This window comes from Lotus japonicus, chromosome 1 (assembly GCF_012489685.1).
Source record: "Lotus japonicus ecotype B-129 chromosome 1, LjGifu_v1.2".
Taxonomy (NCBI): domain Eukaryota; kingdom Viridiplantae; phylum Streptophyta; class Magnoliopsida; order Fabales; family Fabaceae; genus Lotus; species Lotus japonicus.
In genome coordinates this window covers 136132282-136157642 of record NC_080041.1, presented here as the reverse complement: position 1 = coordinate 136157642, position 25361 = coordinate 136132282, and the positions used below count along the sequence as shown (strand labels likewise).

The window sequence follows — 25361 nt, the reverse complement described above, 5'->3', positions numbered from 1 at the left end:
TCTTCAATTCTGGGTGGATTTAAGAAGTTTCATCGAATATTCACTATTTAATTCATCATGATGTTTCTACCTCTGAGCCGGTGTAGTTCTTTCTTTCTAATAAAATTTTCTTAAAAAAAACTAATTTATGTCAGCCTCTTCAAAATTTATCATCATGGGAATGGTTCATTTTTTCACACAAGTATGTGTGTTTGGATTTAACATAAAAAATTGTGCAAGAGTGATTTTTTTTTTTCTCAATTTTTTGTTTCACTAAAAGAATGGCGATCTAATTCAAACCGTTAAACATTTTGGTTTTTTTTCTTTAAAATTAATAAAGTTCTTAAGTTTTCCTTAGAGTAAAATCTTTTGTCACGCTTTGTGTGATTCTTGCCTTCTCGATATTTATGATTCCTCCATCGACAAGCTTTGTGCCTTCTCCTCATCGTCTTGCTTGTGCTTTCTCCTTTGTTGATTAATCTGCCATGGAACCGGTCCCTTTGTTTCTTCTCTAGCTCTTCAATCTATCGAGCTTAGGTTGAAGACACCCTTGATTTTGGTCGAAGCTCGGCCCATCTCTCACGTCTTTTAGAGCTTCTTTTTATTATATAAAAAATGTGGATTTGGAACTTGATCTCTTCATAATATAAACGCACACATGAATATTGTGGCGTTTGCGTTTGTGGCAGTCCGGGACTTCCAAAAGTTAGTTTGCACTAAGCAGCCTGACTAAACCGCCACAAGCGGTTGGCACATGTTTTTGTGGCGGTTCACTGATTGCCATAGAATCATTTATTGTGGGTTTTAGACGGTCAGTAATGTCGTGCATAAACCAACGGGTAGTAAACCGCCAAAAATTGCATGTGGCACCTAGGCTAGGTACGTGGCGGCTCTGGACCGTCATAAGTGTAGAAAAGCCGACACAAACGATCAGTTTTTTTTTTTAGTATTTTGTCATTGTTTTGTTATAAACTGGACTATGACAACAATATTGATGGTTTTACTTACAAGCCTGATAAATCTCGTTTACTTCATAATTAAACATAATTTTTCAGTTTAGGTTGGCATATGTTCCCAAGTCTAGGTGGTTGTTGGTGCCTGATCATCGTAATTAAGAAAATAGCTCTCAAATATCCTAAGACAGTAAGACATATTAATTTTGATTTTTACTTATTTGTTGTACTTCCACTTTCTCGGATAATCATATTGTGGTATTGATTGATTTGATTCAGTATGGTATCAGATTGTGGAGGATTATTTCTGGAACCCAACCCATTAATCTTTGAGTCAGCATGGGGATACTTCAATTCCTTTTAAGTCTTTTTGTGTCTTTATACTATCGGGCCCTTGGTGTTGGGTTATTTGCAGAGGATAATCGATGTCTATAAAATGCCGGCGAGACATCGCATACGTATTAATGCTCAGAATTCATTGATTCTGGGCTTGGAAATACTCAAATATATACCGAAGAATATCACAATGACAGAACTTGGTTTTAGTTAAAGTAAAATACTAAAGTCAATGCTTTTTTTATTGCTGAAGCTGGTTTTGAGTATGCACTATTAGGGGTGGAAATAGGCCAGGCGGCTCGTCAGGGGCCTATGGCTTGGCTCGTTAGAGGCTCGGCTCGGCTCGGCTCGGCTCGTTTATTAAAAAGGCCAGGCTAAGGCTTTTTTAAGAGCTTGATTAACCAAAAAGGTCAGGCCCAAACTATTAAAAAAGCCTATTTGGCCTAACAGGTCGACCTATTTATATATTATTTGATTTTTTTTAAACTGATGTATACGTTAGTATAAAACAAAACCCTAAGTTCCTACCCTAACCTAGATTAGAAAGGTTCCAGACATATTTAACATGACACATCATCAACCGCACAGGACGCAGGGTGCAGCCGGCCACCACTGTCGGTCTGCCGCTGCCAAGTCCACCTCTCCTCCAAACCGCGAGTCACCACTCACCACCACCGTTTTACAAGAATTGCAGGTGTCTATTTTTATTTAAAAAGAAAGTGCAATGATATATAAAAGGCTTATTAGCCCACCAGCCTAATGACATTCTTTTAATATAATTGTCTGTTAAATAGGCTTTTAAGCAGGCTTGTAGGCCAGGCCAGACCTTAGAAAAGGCCAGGCCAAGCCGTAAAATTTGGCCTATTGATAGGCCACAGGCCAGGCTTGGGCCACGAAAAGAGAATGCAGGCCAGGCTTAGGCCACGCAAAGTTCGGCTCGGCCCGGCCTATTTCCACCCCTATGCACTATGCACGAGATTTATCGCAACCCCTAATATTTTTCCTTGCCCTCCACCGCTATTTTTGAATTTGGAATTCAGCTGCTGCGTTTTTTAAGTTTGATGAAACACTATAAGCCATATCTATGTTCTTACGAAGCCAGTGTTGTCATGTTCCACAAAGGCAACAAATTCATCATTGATAATATTGCCCCCCAAAGAATCTTAATTTAGTACTCCAAAATAAATGTAGGTTGGTCAATCCATCCAGGGGATGTTCAAGAGTGCATGTTTTGGTATTGGTATGCAGTTACAATGTTACATACTTGAAAGCTACATAATCTAAAGCCTATATAATGTGTTTGCTAATGGGTCATCGTTACCTACTCAAAATGCAATGACTTATAACCTGCCACTACATTAACTAGATTACCCTATGTTCCATACTTATCTATAGAGTCATCCTCCTCAAACTCCTGTAAACAGAAGTGGAGTTCCATGAGAACTAAAAAGTAAAGATTGAGACATATGAGTACTACATTTACCTTCTTCTATATCTTGGAATTCCTTCTAGTTCTAGTGGTTTATGTGTAGTTAACTAGTCAACATTAGCATAATTTCTTAATTGCATGTCTTAACCTTCAGATAGATGTGGTTTATATAATGTCTTAACTCTGAATCTTCTAATTACTCACTTGTAAAGGGCATTAGTTTATTGAGAGAGGTAATTGAAAATGAAGACACTTCAGCTCTCATGGATAGCGAGGAGATTCATACTGGTTTGCATGGTGATGATCATGTTTTCATGGGTGGGTCCAAGTAATTCAGTGTGTGAGTTTGATGCCATATTTAACTTTGGAGATTCAAATGTGGATACTGGTGGGTATAATGCTGCCTTTCCAGCACAGGCTAGTCCCTTTGGAATGACTTACTTCAAGAAACCGGTTGGAAGGGCAAGCGATGGGAGGCTCATTGTGGATTTTCTTGGTATAGTTTACCTTTACTTTGGTCAAATGACTTTTGCTAAAAGCATGTTTGGTTCCGAGGTTGAAAGCCTCATATCCAGAAGCTACAACTGGATTACTGTGCTTTGAATTGTGTGTCCACCATGAATCCGAACATGATATGTGCACATGTAGTAGCTAGCACATTTTTGTAATTGAATGTAGATGTGTTAGTGTCATGTCTTTGAGTTATTTACTTTTTAGGTCAATGTGTCCAATATAGAGTTTTGATATGTAAACCTTTGCTTTGTTGTTGCAGCTGAAGCTCTTGGATTGCCATATCTGAGCCCATATCTGCAATCCATTGGATCTGACTATAGACATGGGGCAAGCTTTGCATCTTCAGCATCCACTGTGCTTAAGCCCACTACTTCATTTCATCTCAGCGGGCTTAGCCCCTTTTTCCTTAACATCCAGCTCAAGCAGCTGGAGCAATTTAAAGCCAGAGTTGGTGAATTTTATCAAGAAAAAGGTCCATCAAATTCCTTACCACAAAGACTATTTTCATCTCTGCTTGATACTAATCCGAAAGTATGTAAATGAAAAAGTAACACATCCGATCACAAACGTGTCTTGGGATGTGTTATTTTTTCATGTACATACTTTCTAATGGGTATTGAAACAAGCTCTATTTCTATACTCCAATTATTTTGTGTGTGTGTATGGTGTGTTAACTTGCATTCTCACAACACAGGCAGAAAGTTATTCGATGATTGCTCCATAGGAAATATTCTTCCTCCACCAGATGTCTTTAAGAAATCCATTTACACGTTCTATATTGGCCAAAATGACTTCATATCCAAATTAGCATCCAATGGCAGCATAGATGGAGTGAGGGATTACATTCCTCAAATTGTCTCACAAATTGATGCTGCTATTAAGGTTTGAGTAGAGTTCCTTCATGACATTTAATTATAATACTTTAGAACATTTATATGAAATGTGGCTATAAAGTGCATGGTGATAAGTACTTTGATTACTTTGTAGGATGTATATGCACAAGGTGGGAGAACATGTCTTGTATTCAATCTTGCTCCTGTGGGATGCTTTCCAGCATACTTGGTGGAGCTTCCTCATGGAAGCTTAGATGTTGATGAGTTTGGCTGTGTGCTTTCTTACAACAAGGCTGTGGATGATTATAACAAACTGCTAAAAGAGACCTTGGCAAAAACCAGAAAAACTCTTAAGGGTGCTTCACTCATTTATGTGGACACTCACTCTGTGCTGTTGAAACTCTTCCACAATCCCTCATCTCATGGTACAAACATCTTTCCCTCATAATCAATTCTGGTTGAGTAAAATCACTTGTCGATCACTACATAGCGCATGTTCAAAAACTCTTTTATAAATTGATTATGAAATCAAAGTCAATTTTGATGAGAATCTTCTATGAGTAACTTTTGGCTTTAGAATTGATTCTGATAAAAGAGAAATCAATCCAAACATGCTAATAAATGTTTGGTAGTCGTCCCGGAGAATTGATTTCAATCACAAAATCAATTATACGCAAAAGCTAGAAAGAGTAGCCTATGCGTTGAACATAATCTACTGTTAGACTTTACAACTAGATTTCACAACATTGTCATACAAAAACCACTTTTTACACAAATGTATTCAAAATAAATATAAATACTTCACCTTCAGTTTACTGTTAGAGTAATCAATTTTTCCAAAATTAAAATTATTCAAAATCAATTGTGTCAACGCTGATCCAGACTCAAATTTATATGTAATCTAAAGAATGCTTCTTATAACTTCCTTTTGGTCATTGCCAAACAAATAATGATGATGTATTGATGGAGCAGGGCTCAAGTTTGGTTCCAGAGCATGTTGTGGGCATGGAGGTGGTGACTACAACTTTGACCCTAAAATATTGTGTGGCCATTCGGCTGCAACTGCCTGTGAGGACCCCCAAAACTATGTGAGCTGGGATGGCTTTCATTTGACAGAAGCTGCAAACAAGCATGTCACTTTGGCCATTCTCAACGGCTCCCTTTTTGATCCCCCTTTCCCACTTCACCAACTTTGTGATCTCAAACCTATTTATTGATCCAGTTCCTTAGGGGGATTTTCTTATTTAACAAATTAAACCATTCCAAGATGCCGCTATATTAATACATAAATAATTGGTGAGAGTTGTGTATGTGTGTATCTGTTACTTCATGCTTGTACAATACAATATCAATTATGCTGGTAGCTCCAGTTGTGTATTAAAGATATTCCATACAAGTTGAGCTTTGGATGTAACTGACCAATTACCAGAGTGGCAGAGTTTTCACTTTTCAGTTAATTAGCATTTGCCATATTAGTGCACGTTTCTATATACTTTGAAAAAACACGACGGACAAAAATTACGGTGAAAAAAACAAATTTCCTTAATTTTTATGGTTGTCCTTCATGATTTTAGTTTTATTGTGATTTCTATCGTGTATCCAAACACACTTAAACTAGGATATTGAACTAGGATATTGCAGCAATCCTAGCTGGCTGCCTAGGTTGTTTTCTTCCTAAAAATCATAATCACTACAATAAGTCCACTACAACACCATATCACAATACCCATTAGATCAATAACATTGTGATGATAGTGCAAGTCTGGCTGGCTGGTTTTTAGCCTCAGATCATCCTTAACAAGCTTGGCCTCTTACTAAATTCATGTGAATACCACACATTTTGGACAAACTTCCACTCTCTGTTTTGGTGCAATGTATCCAAATTACCAAAACAAAAAAGTACTATATTATTAAAAGTGACTAAATTAGTAAGCGGTGGGTACATTTGTCAAATTGCCATGATAAAGATAAAAATATATCCTGATATAAATTTTGATTTTAATGACATAAATGTATAAATATACTTCTACATTATAAAATACAAATATCATTTAAGCTGTCATTATTACCCTAAAAAGTTTATCTTATAGCATAAACACTGTGCGGATGCTCGGGAAGACTTAAATAAATAGCTTATGACTTATGTATAAGCTGTTTTTTACAATCGAGAGGATCTTCATCCGGGGATAGCAGCTTGAAAGTAACATTTTCATCACAACGTCCAAAATATGCATATGGCCAGTCTGCCGCATATGGTCCATGGTTATCATATCAAATATTGGTATACATTATTATAAAATCACTGCAGAAAATAAAACTCACCATGTCTTGTCATATAGCACTGCCTCAGTGCTTGCAGAACCCTTAAGCTCCAAAAAATGAGTTCAAGGGTCTTCATCAATATCTTGGTCATTTTCACAGTTGTGTTGCCTTGCTTGGTCAGTTTAAGTCACTCTAAATGTGATTTCAAGGCAATCTTCAACTTTGGAGATTCAAATTCAGACACTGGTGGCTTTTTTGCAGCTTTTCCTGCAGAATCTGGTCCCTTTGGAATGACTTACTTCAACAAACCAACAGGCAGAGCTTCAGATGGGAGACTCATCATTGATTTTCTTGGTAATGTTTTCACTTAAGTTCTATTGGAAAATTGTTTTTTTCTTTGATTTTTCCCCTCATAATATCTCTCCTTATGATAGTGGACATATTAATGGAAAAGAAGATGAAAACAAGTTCTCAGTGCTTATGCTTTATTCTCTCTTTTCTGCTTTTTCTCAGCAACAGTAGAGCCACGAGGATGCCTTAATTAGTATAAAAAATGCATTTTGTGTATAGTGAACAAGATTTAACCAGCCATTTTTTTAAATCAGGGAGACATAGATCATGAGATCTTATTGATTTGTTTCTTTCATGGAATATTGCTTCTGATTTTTATGCAGGTTGCTAAGCTAAGCAAGCAGTTTAATTTAACCCAAAAAAGAAGAAAAAGAAAAAGAAAATGGCATCTCTTACTTTGAGATCGGAGGCTTTTTCTGGGGCCAATTTTTTTGTAATTGATTGTGTAAAGTTTTCCTACTTTGTATTTTTTGCATCTGTTCAATGTTTTCATCTTATTATAAGAGCACATCAAGCTTTGCCTTTATTACTTTTATGTGTGTTTGGATACTAATTGAAACGTGAACGGACTTTCATCTCAATTTACAAGAAGAGTTCAATTCCCCTTTCTTATTGTTCAAGTGAGTAATGCCTGTTTGCACTGGTATCCAAACACAACTTTCTTCTTTAGGCAGTTTCCCTTCCAAGACAAGATGCTTAGCTGGAAATAGTAGTGTAGTAATGGATTTGTCAATATCCAGATATCAATTGTAAACATGCATGACCTATCAATTTTTGTTTCTGTTTTACTAACAATAGATAATGACATTTTCTGATGCATCTTTGGCTGTACCTGAATCACTTTTCTCCCCACCAATAATTTCAAGCTATTATTTTATCCAAGGAAAGGAAAAATTAACTCCATCAACTGCTAAAATTATGAATATATCTCTCCTGTTTGGACCAGCTTACCTTTTCTCCAAATTAATTATAAAACTCAGAAGCTACTCATGTAAACTTTTGCCCATAATTGATTTTGGCTGTAGTATAAATTGTAGAAGATTTTCTAAATATGCACTTATTCATTGCAATAGGAGAATCCATTCTAGCACTGGAAGTGGTACTAATATTTGACAAACTGCATTACATTTCAATTGGCAGCTCAAGCTCTTGGATTTCCATTTTTGAGTCCATATCTGCAATCAATAGGATCAGATTATAGACATGGAGCCAACTTTGCTACATTAGCTTCCACTGCGCTTCTGCCTCATAATTGTTTGTTCGCTGGTGGGATCAGTCCTTTCTCCCTTGCTATCCAGCTCAACCAAATGAAGCAATTTGCAACTAAAGTTAAGGAAGCTGATAAAATAGGTACAGGTTGCAAAAGGTTCCTAGTTCTTACATGACTACTAGTCAAAATCGCGATTAAAATGGCTTAATCAAGTAGTTTTGCGATTAATGATGCCCTAGGAGATTAAATGTAATCGTTTCATGGCATAATCGTAAGATTAATCACATAATCACACACCGTAATTGTACCATAATCGCATAATCTCTCCAGAAAGTTTTTGTTGTTGTTATTTATGCTATTTTATTTGCATAATTGCATTTATATATGGGAAATTTGCTAAATCTTACTATTTACGATTAAGACCCCCTTCCCAATTGCCATTGTCCCGATTTTGACTACTGTGCTTATATGTATGTGTGTATATTTATATATTAAAAGTTGTACATTACTATAGTTTTGTACTAATTTCCTTTTGATTGTTCCTCAGGATCCAAACTTCCTTCACCAGATATATTTGGAAAATCTCTCTACACGTTCTACATAGGCCAAAATGATTTTACTTCCAACTTATCAGCCATTGACATTGGTGGAGTGGAGGAGTTCCTACCTCAAGTTGTTTCACAAATTGCTGGCACCATTAAGGTGAGATTACTTTATAAGACTCAACATAAAAAACAGGTCTAGAATAACACACGAACAACATATGTTATTAATTTCAATTTCAATTTTGCTCACTAATTTCTAGGAGCTATATGATCTTGGTGGGCGTGCATTTATGGTGCTTAATCTGGCACCAATTGGATGCTACCCTTCACTCTTGGTGCAGCGTCCTCATAACAGTTCAGACCTTGATGAATTTGGATGCATGGTTTCTTACGACAATGCTGTAGTGGACTATAACAACATGTTAAAAGAGACATTGACACAAACCAGAAAGAGTCTTTCAGATGCTTCTGTCATATATGTTGATAGTTACTCTGTTCTGTTAGAGCTCTTCCAGCATCCTACTTCTCATGGTGCAAACACTTATCCCTTTTCTTTTTTAATAGTAAAAAAACACTTACGATCTATGAAAGATATCTATCAATTCATCAAGGTTTTATTTATTTATTTAATTAAGTACTTCAATATCTTAACTCATCTTTTGAAGTGTGTACAAAGCACATTCCCTTACCCATTTATAAATGAAAGTTATAATTTGGAGGATTTAACTTAGGGCAATTCTATGGTGAATCATGTTAAAAACTAGACGATCCATGAACCATGTTTTTACTACTAACATTTAGTACATGTTATTTACAATATACTTCTTGTGTGCTAAAATTAATTTACAGAGAAACTCTTTTACCTTGTGAACCATATTTTTCTTGATCCACGGTTTATAAATTGTTCTATATATATCTTTAAAGTTTGATATCTTGTTTGTAAACTTTGAGAACACTAGAATGACATCTTTTAAGACACCTATTTTGGCTAGTATAAATTGCTTATACTCACATATGCTAAATGTCTTCATCATACTTCTGATTTTATTTTCTTCACACAGGGCTTCAATATGGTACAAAATCATGCTGTGGATATGGAGGGGGTGCCTACAACTTTGATAAAAGAGTTTACTGCGGCAACACTATTAAGATAAATGGCACCACAATATCAGCAACAGCATGCAATGACCCCTACAACTATGTGAGTTGGGATGGGATCCATGCCACAGAAGCAGCAAACAAGCTGACTACCTTAGCCATTCTTAATGGATCCTATTCTGACCCCCCTTTCCCATTTCATGAACACTGTGATCTTCAACCTATTGGTTGATCCATTTTATTCAGGAACCAGAAAAAATGAGTAAGAGGGCAAAAATTTAGGGGGAGACCGCCAATTATATCTCTACCTGAGTCCATCTTCTCTTACTAAGAAGTTACACAAGTGTCACCGAGAAAAGAAATCTAAAGTTTTTTTTTTTTAGTTTGCAAATAAAAAGTTATAATCATGTAAAATTTCCTCCACCAAATAAAATAACAAGTCGTTTACTGTTGATTTATCTACCAGATTTTAAACTCAGTCAGTAGTCTAATTAAAAAAATTATAATGAAGAAAAAAATGAAAATATTTCTTACATGATACATCTGCACTTGAAACCCCAAATCACGAGTACAGTATGAGCTAAAATTTTCTTTTATTGTGTTGCAACTTGCAATTATTATATTTATTCAAGTGTAAAACATTTAACTTTGAACAAAAGACAAAATTTTGACATGACATGCTCATGTGATAATATCACATGACAAAATTCATCAACAAATTATATACTAATCCAGTTGGTATGAAGGATGAAGGAGAGAAGGAAGAAAGGAAATCTACCTTTTTTGTGTTGCATTTTTTTAAACAAGTGATCAAATTCTAAACATAGAATTTTGTATGAAATGCGTCTTCTTATATGAAAGATTCACAGGACAAGATGGAATTAGTATTTTGTATTTAACAGTTAACATGTATAAGCATGGTGAGATGAAAGAGATCGATTATAGTTAATGATAAAGAAAGATCAACAAATTAAACAATGAAAATAAATTTTTCTTTATCTATTTATATATATATATATATATATATATATATATCATTTGAAAGTACGAGCTCTCACCATGATGCCTCAAGTGCTTTTTAATTTTCATGAGACCAATTTAGCATTTTGCTTGAGAAGGAAAATTTCATGCAATAAAAACAGAGTCCAGTACATCTGAAAGAAAAATATAATATATGTTTAAGCAAAAACAAAAAAGAAGAGTAAAACAAAGGCCCTTTGACAAATAAAAAGTCCATCTAAAGCAAAGAGCCTCGCTAAAGATAAAAGGAAGTGACATCTAATCACACAAAAGTAGCAAGAGCAAGGAAAACACCACCAGAATGGAAAAGTGTATACAACATGTTAATTTTGGGAAAATGCTTCCTTTTTTATCAGCTCGATATCTTTTACATTTAAACGCTGGGTTTAATTCTAATAAAGGGTTGTGAAAAAATGCCAAAGAAAATTGATAGTGAGAGATGAGGCATTATTTAATTTGTGTATTAGTTGTTGTATTGTCTAATTACTCACTCTATTAATTAATAATTATTTAATTTGTGTATTAGTTGTTGTATTGTCTAATTACTCACTCTATTAATAATTTAAACTTAAGTACATTTATAGACCTATACTTAGCACAAGATAGTTAATTAAATAAAGAAATGCTCTGATAAAGACACACTAATTCTATTTTCAGACACCCTTCACATCTATGATCTACCAACTTGTAAAACAATCCTAGATTTTAGTTGGCAAAGAAAAAGAAACAAGTCAAATAACAGAAACTTACATACAGCTAAGGTAATATGTTAATTAATAACTCTTGTAAACAACACCACTTAAAATGGAAATGACAGAAACATTAATCTTGTCAAACTCACCTTCCTTAACATTTAGAAAGAAAAAAAAAAGAAAAACCTCATGATAGTGAAACATAATTACACAAAGTGAACAATCACAATTCACAATTAAGTAAATTGCCAACCAACCACCTCATGATAGTGAAACATAATTACACAAAGTGAACAATCACAATTCACAATTAAGTAAATTGCCAACCAACCAACCACTAAGCTAACAATGAATCACCAAGCCTACTTATATCTACAACTCATATCTACCCTACTTGTCTCTGGCAAATGTTAATCAAGATTAGAAAATGGAGATTAGTTAGTTAATTAATTGTTAGGTTAGTTTTAAAGTAGTTAATTAAGACCAAACAAACTAGTAACAGATACAACAAACATAACAAAATCAAACTCAAATTTGAATTTCCAACCATTTTATTTTCATTTGATTTATTTATTGGTGACCGCACTTCATAGCTAACTTTTTTTTTTATTTGTAATAAAAAACAAAATAGAAGCATCTTCTTCATTCTTCACCTTCTCTTCTTCTTCTTCTTCTCTTCTCGCACCGCCAGGGTTTGCGTTTCATTTCTCTGCTTCAATTCGCAGAGGATGAAGGATTTCAATTCGGATCTATTTGAACCGGGCACGGTTATGGACTCCGATTACTCTCGCGGCGGTGCTTCCTCTTCCTCCTCCGATGCTGATTTCGGCTTTGCATTCAATGACAGCAACTTCTCTGACCGGATCCTCAGGATCGAGATTATGGATGACTCGGTCGAGACTCGCTCTGATTCCGACGGATGCACCACCATCGCCGACTGGGCTCGCCAACGCAAGAGGAGAAGGGAGGATATCAAGAAGGAAAATAATGGTATATATATTTCTTTCCCACCTACCTAGCTTTTCTGTTTGGTGTTTTTCTCTGTGTGGCCATGGAGGGTTAGGAAATTGGTCATGTGTTTTTGTTCTTGTTTCCTTGTTTATCTTAATTCTAGCTTCTAGGGTTTAAGTTGCTTGCTGCTAGGGGATTTTGTGTATGCATATTTAACATGCATGGCCTTTTATGTTCTCATGGTTTTTTTCTGGAAAACTGGACAAAGGAAAAGATAAATTGAAATGAAATGAAAAACTATAATCAAATGAACCATACCAGTGTTTCCACAAACTACAACAAGGGAATTTTCCTCCTTTACATGTAATGCAACTAACCAAACTTATATATGAGTTTCTCCGGTGGGGTACCCCCACGCACGCTTGTCAGTATGTTGATTAATTTGAAATGTTCATGTGCTGTGTGCTGCATGCTACCGGAGCTGGATTCTCCGGCTCATTGATTAGCTGTCAAATATTATCGGTTGTCTTATCATTTAGAAGTGTTGCTGACTTAACATTTAGGTTTAGCTTGCACTGTCTTTTCGCACTTAGACTTACAGCGTGCCATTGGTAATGGTTCCTTTTCTTCTTCATGTGCAAAAGCCCTTCCACTATATGCAAGCACTTTTCTTTCTGTAGAAAGTATAAGGTCTCGCAAGCAAGTAAGGCAGCAAGAAGAAGAGGCATTCGGAAATTCATTATAAAAATTAATCACCGATAAATGGTTGACAACTTATTTATATTACTGCTACTTTAGAGTGAAACCAGGGCATTAGAGCAGCACCAACCCAGCACGCTTGAGTCTGAAAGTGAATTGAGCAATAGTTGATAATATTGCTTCGTTTTTGGCTGATCTAATCTTTGCTCTCTCTTGCTTGTAGTGGTGGATCTTACTTTATTGCCTGACGAACAAATTTTGAACGAGAATCAGACTGATATAGATGATTTTGTGCCCTGTGAGAATCAGGATGAAGAGGCAGTTGCAATGGTTGAAGAACCCCCTTCAGGTATTTCAATAAGGGAAAAAATCTTAAACCTGGTTTCTCTTAATATACATTTTTTTATTTATATTGTACCATGGCTATCAAAATTGGACAATTAATATTAACAGTTGTACGTTTGGTCTGAGACAATGGAAAAGTTATACATATTTGTTCGCTTTCCCCTATCGTGCTCTGCTTATCCTGTCAAAATAAGCTTGTGAAGATCAACCATTCCGCCATCGTTACTATTTTCCCCTGCAATGAGATTGGGGTGAGAAAACTGTTTATTCTTTTTGACAAAACTGGCCTGCGAACCAGACCTGGAAACCTGTCTGAGGTGAAATCAGATCGGGCCACCTATCTCACATTTCCCACACTCCCAACAAACTGAATGTGATCTCAATTATTCACCGTCTTCGCCATGAGAGGGCTTTATTATGTTGATTTATCTTCTGATTTGAAATTGAACAAAACCAAACCAACCCAAGCCATGTTGATTAGATCAGTTTGGACCCAGCCTAACAAAACTCTAGAACCTGACCCGACCTGTGTGCAGTACTCCTGTAGAAATTATGTTGCGGTATGGTGGGAGGCTGCTTTTTTTGTTCTTGTCACATCATTTTCTGCATCGTAGTTGTTGCAGGTGCTACAGCATGGGAAGTCATGTCTGTTTACGGAGTTCCTAGCCCCAATTGTAAAATCAGAGGGAAAACCCATTTGTATTCTCAAACCCTAACATTAGCAGGGGGTATTTTGAGTTTTTAATTTGGTCTACTGCTACTATGCTGAGAATCACACTTTGTCAATGATTTTTTTGGTGTGTAACTATGTTGAGAACCACATTTGACAAGAGAAATTAGTGTGTAAAGGAAGTTATGTATTGGACAAAGGCATGGATAGAACTTAAACATTCTCCTTTTGTTTGCAAGAAGATAGCCTATCCTTTCTGTAAGTGTTAAGTTGTCAATTCTGCCCAATGATTTGAATTGGGTTATTATTAATACAGGTGATGAGACTGCAGTTGCAAACAGTAATGATTCAAACTTGAACATGGACTGCTCTGCTGTCGCGAGGGTTAGAACATTACATATTAGTTCTCCTATCTTGGCTGCTAAAAGTCCTTTCTTCTACAAGGTACATGTCTCTTCTTTATTGGTTAGATTTGAATAATTTTGCAAAATTATGTATGCTTAGTTGTGCATATTTTGCAGCTTTTCTCAAATGGGATGAGGGAGTCAGAGCAGAGGCATGTCACCCTGAGAATTACTGCATCTGGTATAAACATATATAGAAATATTTTTAGTAGCTTAAATATATTTGTTTCCTCTAATAGTTTCCTTACAAATGTCATACTTCTCTTGCATTTTACAGAGGAAGCTGCTCTCATGGAGCTTCTGAACTTTATGTATAGTAATAGCTTAAGCATTACTTCACCACCTGGTTTATTGGATGTGTTGATGGCTGCTGACAAATTTGAAGTTGCTTCATGCATGAGATACTGTAGCCGGTTATTGCGGAATATTCCTATGTCACCTGAGTCTGCGCTGCTTTACCTTGAGCTTCCTTCTAGTGTCTTAATGGCTGATGCAGTTCAGCCATTGACTGATGCAGCAAAGCAGTATCTTGCTGGTCGATACAAAGATATAACAAAGTATGTTCTTTCAATTCTGTCTTTTTATTTAACTTGGTTATATGATCTATAGGTTTCTTACCCTATCAACTCTTGGTTTTTTCTTTTCTGTCTTTATATTGATTTGGGCTTATAGTTCATGTTCTGTCTGACTTGAATGCTGTTGATACTGAAGTTTGAGCTCAGTTGTATCCTGTATTTTATTTGAGTAGTTTTTTCTTGTGTTTGGTTGCATCTAATTGTTGAAACTCTTTTAAATAACATTTTGGGTGGACGACTGCTGCCTTTAGTTTATGAAGTTCATATGTTTTAAGCTAGCTCTTTTTTTAATATTCAGTAGCATACCATAAGAAAGAGTTCTTTTTATTTTATTTTGGCTTCTATGCATGATTATATAACTGACAAAGGAAGGCTTGATTATTTTATTTTTAGAAAGCTCCTATTTCTATTCTGACTTTTTTATTAATTTAAAATATAGTTTTACCTTTTCATTCTTTGAATGCTATACTTAATAAGTTTCACAATTGACCAGGTTCCAGGAAGAGGTTATGGGCTTGCCTCTACCTGGAATAGAGGCAATTCTCTCAAGTGATGAACTCCAGGTTGCATCAGAGGATGCTGTCTATGACTTTGTCTTGAAGTGGGCTCGAACCCAGTACCCAAGATTGGAAGATAGGAGAGAAGTCCTGGGTACAAGGCTTGCCCGTTTGATTCGCTTTCCTTACATGACCTGCCGAAGGCTTAAGAAGGTCTTATCCTGTACTGACTTTGACAATGATGTTTCATCCAAGCTTGTAATTGAAGCCCTCTTTTTTAAGGCTGAGGCTCCACACCGCCAACGCGTACTGGCTGCTGAGGCGTCGTCCTCCAATCGTCTTTTTGTGGAGCGAGCATACAAGTACCGCCCTGTTAAAGTGGTGGAATTTGAACTTCCGCGCCAGCAGTGTGTGGTTTACTTGGATCTGAAGCGAGAGGAGTGTGCCAATTTGTTCCCATCTGGCCGTGTCTATTCTCAGGCATTCCATTTGGGTGGACAGGGGTTTTTCTTATCAGCACATTGCAACATGGACCAACAAAGCTCATTTCACTGTTTTGGCTTGTTTTTAGGAATGCAGGAAAAAGGCTCTGTTAGCTTTGCTGTTGACTATGAATTTGCCGCGAGGTCTAGACCAACTGAGGAATTCGTCAGCAAGTACAAAGGCAATTATACATTCACTGGTGGAAAGGCTGTTGGGTACAGAAACTTGTTTGCAATTCCATGGACTTCATTCCTGGCTGAGGATAGTCTTTACTTCATCAATGGCGTTCTCCATCTTAGGGCTGAGCTCACCATCAGGCAGTGACCCGGATTTGTATTTGTGAACCTTTTCTTTTAGTTGGTAGCTTTGACCTTTTTTGGGATACTGTTTTTCTGGTTACCTGCTGTAATAATCTTAAAAATCTTAACTTATCGCTAGCGCTTCATAAGACCAAATGAATTTTCAGGACTTGTTTATTTAAACCGAATTGTGCTCAATGATATGTAGGGAAATATTTAAAGGAGTTTGAGTAGCTGCAGCAGTTTCTCCTTCGAGTTTTATAGCGTGCATAAATATTGAAGCTACTCACAGTAACTCCATTTTTACGTGATTTACAGAAAAATAATAAGTAGTAATTTTCAGTAAAAAAATCTAGTAAATTGCCAAACCTGCGCTTAATAATGCAAGTTTAGATTTCTCAAATGCAAGTTCAGTTGCAATTGTTTAATATTACACTGGTTCACATTTCTTCTTAAAAGTTAATTTAGTAATATTACACTGGTTATAACCGACACTAGTCCTTTAAAACAAATCTAGCGGTGGTTGTGCCGGCGGTTGCCTTTTGCCACCGCTAGTCTGGTTAGTGGCACCAAATTTAGTGTTACTTGTGTGACCGCCGCTAGTCCATTTAGCGGCGGTCCTAACCAACGCCAAACGAGAAAACTGAGCGACACTAAACCAGCGAATTTTTGTAGTGACATGTGTTTATGTTAAACCGCTTTTTTTTTGTAATACTTAATGAATTTTTCATTCATATCAATCTTCCTCTTCGGTTAACTTGTGGATATTTTTTTTTTTTGCGGGTTCCACCCTAACTTTCCCATGTTTTCCTCCACAACTAAATGAGAGAAATTGGTACATTCCTTTCTTTTTCTCTCCACCGAATTACCTCGGGTTCTCTAAACAAGTGTTCTTTAATAAATGGTCATGCTAGCTTACTGTTATACAAGGTTCCCTTCTGCTTATTACAATTTTCTTTAAAACTATTGTAATGTATGGCGATGGCATGCTAGTTATCTTATCTTATTTGTTAAAAATTACATTAAATGTATTAGATAAAATTGTGCTCACATACATAACTTAGCTCTACAAAATTGTCCGTTTGTATGATGTTGTGTTCTTGTTCCTAATTGTTTTACATGTTTTCCAAGAGAGTATTACTTAAGGTGGTGTTGTTCATTTTCTTGCAGGACTGAACAACTATGGAAATCAGATCAGCATCCAAGTGTCAGTTTTTTTATTGTTCGGCATCTTGTGGGTTATGCTAGGAATATAATTATTTTTATTTTTCTACAAGTTTTCTTATGAAATTGTTGAAAAGCCTTTAATATTTTGTTTTAGTGTATTCAAAACACATATTAGAGCAACTCCCCTTGGCAGATAGGGGACACCACTCTGATCTTCATGCATCTAACCATGTATTATAGCAATAAGATTGTCTTTTACAAAAAGATTAATTCTAGAATTAGAATGATATTTGGTAGTGGTACCCTAATGATGAAAGATCAGTGTGTGATACCATTGCAACTATTCACAATCCAATGCTCTCATCAGCTGAACAAAAAGAGCTTTTGTTAGCTTTAGAGCGACATCTCTGCTCCTCTAACCTTGCTTCAAGCAGTTTTGCCATCAATTTGTTGTCCTTTACTTCCCTCCTATGCAATTTGGGAGAAGACTCATACTGGTTAAAATCTGAGACAACCAAAATAGGTTTCCACTGCTTTACAGGACTACTATTACCTATAACTGCAGAATGGACACAAGATTCTTCCCTGCAAATACTCTCGGTAAAAACCTTATCACCTTCTGATGACAAAGAACTGTTTCCAACTAGGTTGTCAAGCATGTGACCTGAATTTATTCTCTTGGTCCAGGTCCTATCACTTTCTGGTGGACCTTGTATTGCTGATACCCCAGGCGGGGCATTTAATAGAATTGTGCTTCTGTTCCCTCCAATTTCACTTGATTTCCTCTCAACAAACACCCTCTCATTTTCATCACATGACATGTTCTTGTCCGTGATTGTTAGCAGAATGATTTCTTTTGGCTGAACTTGTTTTTTCACTGAACTGTGGCTTCCCTTCTTTTCTTTACGGACATTTGCATTATTATTGCTGTGAAGTCTGTGGCTGAGTTTGTCAAGTCCTTCTTCATCAGCAGTCCTTTTCAGATCAAAAATGTCGGTACCGATCGAGTCTTCCCCAACTGTATTATGAGGTGCACTTATGGTCTCCTTTAGTGGAAAGGAATCCAATGAATCCAGGTAAGGGTAAATTTCCTTTAGCTCCTTTGTGGAGGAATTACCACATCTTCTCAAGTTAACAGAACTCATTGCCAGAAGATATGTTTCAATATCAACACCTAATTTGTCAATTATTGAATCTCTGTCAGTGAGATCACTGCTAGCTTGAACTAGCTTCATTTTCTTCCGCTCATTAAGCCAAGCTTCTGAAATACGAAGGCGACAATCCCCTTTAACCTGACCCTTCTCAACACTATGCATAAGCGAATGTACCTCATGTTCATAATCTCTTGTTCCTTTGGCAAAATCATCACACAAATTCTTCAAAACGATCCGTGCTTTTCTCTCGCTTTCAAGATCTCTTAGAGAACTACAGAATGAAGACTTTACTTCAGACAGCTCCCTAACCAGTTTCCTGTGCAGGCTTTCTGAATGTTTTCTTAACCTCTTTTCATCTTGTATCTCTTCCTTGATTGATTGAACTGCAGCTTTAATTTTAACATGTTCATTGCTCTTCCTAACAAGCTTGTCCTCTGTTAGTTTCTTTATCAACTTCTCCATTGCCTGCTTATTAATTTTATTTTCTTGTAGTAAGTCTTTAACTCGTGCCCGGGAGAGATCCACTTCCATTTTCAGGGCTTTCACTGTTGCTTTATCTGACGCATGCTGTTCTTCAAGACACCAGATTCGGTCGAGTACCTTGAATAACTCTCTGGATGTTTTAGGATTGCAACTTGACTCTCCAACCCTACCCTTGAAGTCTGAGGAACTTGTAGGGTTTACATGATTATATGGTCTCACCTGTTTTAAGCAAATGGCATGTTCATCCTACTATACTAGATATAAAGGCTAAAAGCATCATTTTAAAAATCATGTAGTCTACATGGGACAGGAAAATGAGACACCATTTTGAACAGAAGATCTTGATCCATCTAGAGACAATTTTTCAGATTTTTATTAAAAATTCCACAAAAGCATAATTGACAATAAATCTCTCATGGCTTATAGACTAAGGTGTGGAGTTTCCTCAAGAGTCAAATCAATTTCAATTTCTCAATTGAAAATACAAAAAGAAAACAAAGAAGAAACTAATGACAGTACCACATTAAAGAAAAGGCAACTAATAAGTTCGTATCCTCGTTGAACATTCATACTTATATAGTTTCATGACTTGTTACTATCTTAAAAATCATAGAACTGCTCAAGATTCAAATGGAACATATAAAATTACACAAACACACTTACTTCCACTGAGCTAGTGTAACTAGCAGGAGATACATTCTGTAGAGCACAATTATTTCTTTCAACTGATCTATGGTGCTGAACAGGTGATTCTTTGACATGTCTTCTCAAGCCTCTTGCAGCTGCTGGCTGGATTGAGAAACAAAAGTTAGGGTAATTGGCCGTAACATACAAAATTTCATGAAAGATTCAAGTTACAGCACACAAGTACATCTCCATTAACAATAGTGTCCAAAAATGCTTCAATAAAATTATGACATTTTGAGCTTGAGTGTTTGAATATCTGTATGTTATCATTAATTCTGTTGGATATCAAACCCAAGTCACCAACTTTTGAAGCTGAAATTGAAATTTCCAATTACATAAAAAAAAATTAAAACAAACTAGATGGGCAGAGCAAGTGTAACAGCACCCTACCAGACTATATTAGATTCCAAGGAAGCAAGAACATGTGCATGGAGAAAATATTTCTGCATAAGCACATTAAGTAAAAACCCTGAAAATCCAAGACTACTCATGTTTGGATTTATGTTGCCACACAATCCAAATTAAGCGCAGTAACTAAGTGCATGATCATGGTGGACAGAAGTAAAAGCTAAGAAAAGTTGTTTCTGTCCATGATTTTTAATTGTGTATCCAAACATGCAAAAAAAGCTACACTTTGTCACTTCTCTTTAAAAGTGATTATGAGGCTTGTATACAGAACCAAACACACTATAAAAAGGTAGTGAAACAAAAGCCAATCAGAGCAGAAGACAAGTAGAGAAACAAGTGCATAACTAAATCATATACAAAAAACAAGAATTCAAAAGAAAAAAAAGGAAAAGCTGATATTAGAGCTGTTCAGATGGGGTATGAGGAGGCTCAACCTCATAAATTGTGTCCCTACAATGGTGGGCGTGGCGGCGGCGAAGGCTGGTTCTCATTTTGGCAAGAGGGGCCAATTGGTGGGGCTGAATTTCCCAGAGTTTGGCACAGAGGTTTCTGGCAGAGAGTGCTGAAGTGGGAAAGTTGAGGAACTCTTGAACCTGGTTTTTGGTGCTACTATGAGATGGAAACTCAAGTCTCCAAGTGGGTGGTGGAGTTGAAGGGTCTCTTCTTTTCCCCACAACACATCCAATTTTCAACTTTTCCACCATTAGTCCTTCACTTTTCTTATCTCTCTCCACACCCTTTTCTCTTCTTTCCATCTTCCTCAATTCCTATGCCTCTCTCTACTCCAAGTTCAAATTTTGAACTTCATTTCTTCAATAGAAAATGATTGAAAATGAAGTGTTTTCTCCTCCTTTTTTGACTCACCTAGAAAGCTCCATGAACAAGTTAAGTAAACTTGAGTGTACAAGTCACAAGTTATACAGTCACCTTTCTTCTTCTCCCCCAAAGATTCTGCCAGGTAAGCACATGTTTCAAAGTGGGATCCGCTTCTATTGGACCCCTGCACCTTAATTTTGTCGTCCTTTGGTCTTCTCTCCTCCTAAATAATTCCTCTCAGCACCTTATTTTTACCCCTTTATTTGCATTTATGTGCCTGTTGGTGATGGTGAAGTTCCTAATTTCTGTACTAGAAATTTTAACCATCATAAAAACAAAGACAGAAATGTTATGTTTAATTTACGTGTGAGAGTGTGTTTAAATTCCAGTTGAAACCATATTCGAGTACTTGAGACTTGTTTACACTTAAGCTAACAGTTCAAACATTTGAGCATGCATATGTTAGTACTCACTTGCATATAAGAAGTGAATGAAACTCTTCACATGCATTAAATAAGTGCTTATTTATACATTAACACAACCGGTATCCAACACGTTTGTCTAACTGATCGATTTGTGTTATTGGATTGTGAAGAAAAACATATCCCCACCCATTGGAATGGATAAACAAACACACATTAAAGAAGTTCATGTTATCAATTTATCATGATTGAGTTATATAACTCAAGGTGACCCTTTTATCAAAGACGACCAATGTTCATTTTACTTTCTATAAATTAATTTTATATTTCACACCATAGCGCACTGTAGTGCAACAGATGCATTTGATGAAAACCACTCACAAGGTTTAACCTTAGCTCATTGGATTAGAGTTTTTTTTTTTTTTTTGTGTATACTCGTTTTGAAAATTGTTACGGTCTCTTTTAGTAAATGATTTTCTTAGGATATGGAATTGTGTCATCACTCTTATGAAGATCTTAGGTCGTCCATCATTAGATGAAAAACATTGATGAACAAAAGCATTTTATAAATAATTCCATCCTAGGAAAAATGAAAAATCATTTCCAAACACATAATAAATTAAATAGGTAACCAAAACAACATCAGTCAATCCTTACACTCTGTTTAGTTCTATGGAAAGAGAGGGGAAAGAAAGTGAAAGAAGGAGAAAGAGATAGAAAACGTGATGTTGTTGTGTTTCGATGGCAAGAAAAGAAGAGGGAATGGAAGAATATATGTATGAACCCCACACATTCTCCATTCCATTTTCTTTATTCTATTTTTCCATCAATTCTCATTCTTTTTCTCTTAATCCAAATACTTCAACAATCACTTCAATTTCATTTTATTATATATAATTCTCTTATATTCTTTCACTCAGATTATTTCCTCTTAATTATTTTGATTTCTTAACCAAAGTAAACATTACAATTTTATCTGGCAAAGTGAGACATAAAAATCCAACAAATTTAAAAGAGGAAAATGGAATAAAAAACAAGAATATGTCATTATTTATACTAGATTTTTCAAAATCATCCTAATTATATTAAGTAACAAATAAAACGAATATAAATAAGGAAATAAGTAAATGAATAATTCTAAAAACAATAAAAACAGTTCAAAAATCACTTTAATTTCATTTTATAATTATATTTCCTCTTATATTTGACTTTTTTTTTTTGAATGGCGGTACACAATATATTAGATAAGTGCAGAATCGCTTATCAAAAAAAAAAAAAAGATAAGTGCAGAATCTACAAAGAGGGCCTCATCTACAGGTAGTGGAAAGTTATCCCACCACATTTGAAGAGGGAAATTTATTTGCTAGAGATGCAAGAGTATGAGCCACATTGTTGGCTTTCCTCTTAACATGTGAGAAAACAATAGTATGAAACCTACGAGCCAGAGCGTTACAATCATCAAGATAATTGCAGCAATAGCCGGCGGGGGGGGGGGGGGGCACATATATATTAGAATATAATTTGACAATTAGTGAGACATAAAAATCCAACAATTAAATTAGAAAAATGAGAATGGAACAAAAAACAAGAATATATCATTATTTTCAAAATCATACTCATTATCCAAATCAAATTAAGTTACAAATCAAACCAATATAAATAATAAATAAAAGAAAATTAATAATTCTAAATAATAACATATCATCCAAAAATAAAGTCTAATAGAGCTACAATGGTGAAACCAAACTTTCAACGTAATTATGGAAAATACAAGGATAACTGGACTGATGTTGAGGAACTCTACTAGTAAATTTGAACGTTTTGTCTATGTGTTTATATAGAACTAGTTCGTGGGGTGATATCAATAAGATCTCATTATTCTTTGACAAGATGAACTGAATAGGACTAAATGAAGGAACCATATGGATGAGATCTTCTTCAAAACAGAAGTTGAATAATTTAATCCAAGACTCTTGATCTCCAAACTCCTTCATTTGCCAAACCACAAACCCCTCCTTGCCATCACTTTGCAAAATACACAATGAGTCCTTAAGAGCCTCAAGAATTGGTGGAGGACGGAGATCTTCAACATGTTGAGAAGGAGGAGGCAGTGACAAATGTGAATATTCTTCCCTCACCAAATTAAGGGAAAAAATAATCAAGGTATCCGTATTGACTAATACCAACCAATTGAGTGTGCTACTTAGGTAAACTCCATTTCTAGTTGGCATTGGCCAAAGGCTGGTCGGGAGATCCGGGGAAGATCGAATACTTCTCCAATAACTACCACCCATATCATAAACATTCACCACATTATGCTTAGGATCTTGAAGAGAATCTCGAACGTCAAGAATGACCACCATCTTATAACTGTCATTCAAAGAATCATATCCAAACCCAAAATTTTCATGCCAAGGTATTCGTAACAAAGACAAAGGTGGTGACATTTTAGACCATAACCGTGTAGCTGGGTTCCAAAAACGGACCCAACAAGAACTTGATGATATATTTTCAGAGTAAAAATAATTCCATTTGATAAAAGAGACCAAGCCGTTGCAGACTCCAACCAACTGGTAGTCAATATTTATTTTGTAGAAATCTCCCTTTTGGGATGAGAATAACAAAGGAAGAGAGTATACCGAGACATGTGGTTCTATTCGGTAGTAGGGTCCATCGTATAAGGTGATCTTGGACGCAGACAATAATTTGATGTGTGTGAGGTCTGCGCTGCTGTAATCTGAAGAACGATCAAGGTGCAGTTTCACGAATTGAGGATCGGAGATGATGAACTTCCATGACTTGCATACGCACGTGAACCGCACAAGGGATTTCACCGGAAGCCATAGCAAGATTTCCAAGATGAGTTCGTCGGGGATATGAATTAGTGGCGGCGGGGGTGGTGGCGGAGGCGGCTCTGCATCTGCAACAGGGCGTGAGAAGCAGAATCGGAGGCGCTGGAGCATAATGTCTGGTGGTGGTTCTGCTATGTTTTACTCGTTACGTTTGTGTTATAGTAGTATATATTTAACTGATATTTATTATTGACTTCAATCAGATCAAATAGTTACATTTTTATCAAATTATTATATTAGGACTTAATTTATACGTATTACCAATCATACAAAAAAACATTAAAAATACCATTATTAAATATTCATACGATGGATGGGTTATTAGCTATTTGGGATCGAGTTGATAAGAGATATATACTATCGTTTCACGTAAATTAGGTTGATAGAATACACGGAATTGAAGATTCAGATAATACTAAAAAATAATTAATTAAATTGTAGTCAACCAAATTTGACTGATCAGTGCAACGTTCTCGGGCTCAAAGCTAAACACAAACAAACAGGGTCCATAATTTCAATTTGAATTGTAGATTGTCAGTCTATTATTATATTTCCTTTTATAATATTCTTTCCTCTAATGATTTTTTATTCAAACATGCAAAACATAAAAGACTAGTGGTAGATTCTTCGAAATCATAACTCTTAATCATATAATTAAATTAAATCAAGTAACAAATCAAACCAATATAAATAAGGAAATAAGCATAAAAATATTTCATCCAAAAGTCACCTATTATTTAGCAAAACAGACTTTTGGACGTGTTATTTTTCAAGTTCAGCACTTAAATATTGTATTCTCGCACCTGACCTCACAAGAATTTCGGCATTTAACTAGTGATTTTGAACCCAGTAAAATACTCTACTCGTTAGTTTACCTCAATTTTAAATTTGAAATCAGTTTAGGCTTATAAGGATCTAACATAGTGGAGTGAGTCTATTATTTTTGTCTAGAGAGTGCACTATGGATACTTTGGTGTAAAGGTTAAATCACTTGAGAAAATACATTGTTGAATTGCGACACTAAAATTCCATAATGTGGTTTTGTTTTCACAGGGCGAGTATTTCTTCACTTGATACATATTGTGGACCTAGGTTGGTTATACTCATTTGTAATTGTTGATTGTTGATTGTTGAAGGTTCAATTAATTGGTTCTAGTTTGATGGTTAAGTACTTAATTTCCTTGATCCTTATGAGTAAGTCAAACTTTAGGGGAAAATGAGTTTAATT

At 35.8% G+C, this 25361-nt stretch overlaps 5 protein-coding genes across 5 annotated transcripts; 3 read left to right on the top strand and 2 right to left on the bottom strand.

Moving 5' to 3' along the window:
* Positions 1 to 2899: 2899 nt before the first annotated feature.
* Positions 2900 to 5406, top strand: LOC130732758 (GDSL esterase/lipase At4g01130-like). Its single transcript, XM_057584750.1, has 5 exons — positions 2900 to 3193; positions 3470 to 3682; positions 3905 to 4092; positions 4198 to 4468; positions 5016 to 5406. The coding sequence occupies exons 1-5, from the start codon at positions 2941 to 2943 to the stop codon at positions 5258 to 5260; spliced, it is 1170 nt and encodes a 389-aa protein (XP_057440733.1). The 5' UTR covers positions 2900 to 2940; the 3' UTR covers positions 5261 to 5406.
* Positions 5407 to 6155: 749 nt separating this feature from the next.
* Positions 6156 to 9967, top strand: LOC130731363 (GDSL esterase/lipase At4g01130-like). Its single transcript, XM_057583631.1, has 5 exons — positions 6156 to 6659; positions 7797 to 8006; positions 8414 to 8568; positions 8672 to 8942; positions 9473 to 9967. Exons 1-5 carry the CDS (start codon positions 6422 to 6424, stop codon positions 9739 to 9741), a joined length of 1143 nt encoding a protein of 380 aa, XP_057439614.1. The 5' UTR covers positions 6156 to 6421; the 3' UTR covers positions 9742 to 9967.
* Positions 9968 to 11824: 1857 nt separating this feature from the next.
* On the top strand, positions 11825 to 16377 carry LOC130731362 (BTB/POZ domain-containing protein POB1). Its single transcript, XM_057583630.1, has 6 exons — positions 11825 to 12211; positions 13095 to 13220; positions 14203 to 14330; positions 14408 to 14471; positions 14568 to 14847; positions 15359 to 16377. Exons 1-6 carry the CDS (start codon positions 11950 to 11952, stop codon positions 16167 to 16169), a joined length of 1671 nt encoding a protein of 556 aa, XP_057439613.1. The 5' UTR covers positions 11825 to 11949; the 3' UTR covers positions 16170 to 16377.
* Positions 16378 to 17525: 1148 nt separating this feature from the next.
* On the bottom strand, positions 17526 to 20997 carry LOC130731361 (uncharacterized protein At5g41620-like). The gene is made up of 3 exons (XM_057583629.1): positions 20478 to 20997; positions 19612 to 19737; positions 17526 to 19167 (listed from the first exon to the last, which is right to left on the bottom strand). The coding sequence occupies exons 1-3, from the start codon at positions 20796 to 20798 to the stop codon at positions 17656 to 17658; spliced, it is 1959 nt and encodes a 652-aa protein (XP_057439612.1). The 5' UTR covers positions 20799 to 20997; the 3' UTR covers positions 17526 to 17655.
* Positions 20998 to 23008: 2011 nt separating this feature from the next.
* On the bottom strand, positions 23009 to 24244 carry LOC130727289 (F-box/kelch-repeat protein At3g23880-like). The gene has a single exon (XM_057578396.1). It carries the CDS (start codon positions 24242 to 24244, stop codon positions 23009 to 23011), a length of 1236 nt encoding a protein of 411 aa, XP_057434379.1.
* Between the last annotated feature and the right edge of the window lie 1117 nt (positions 24245 to 25361).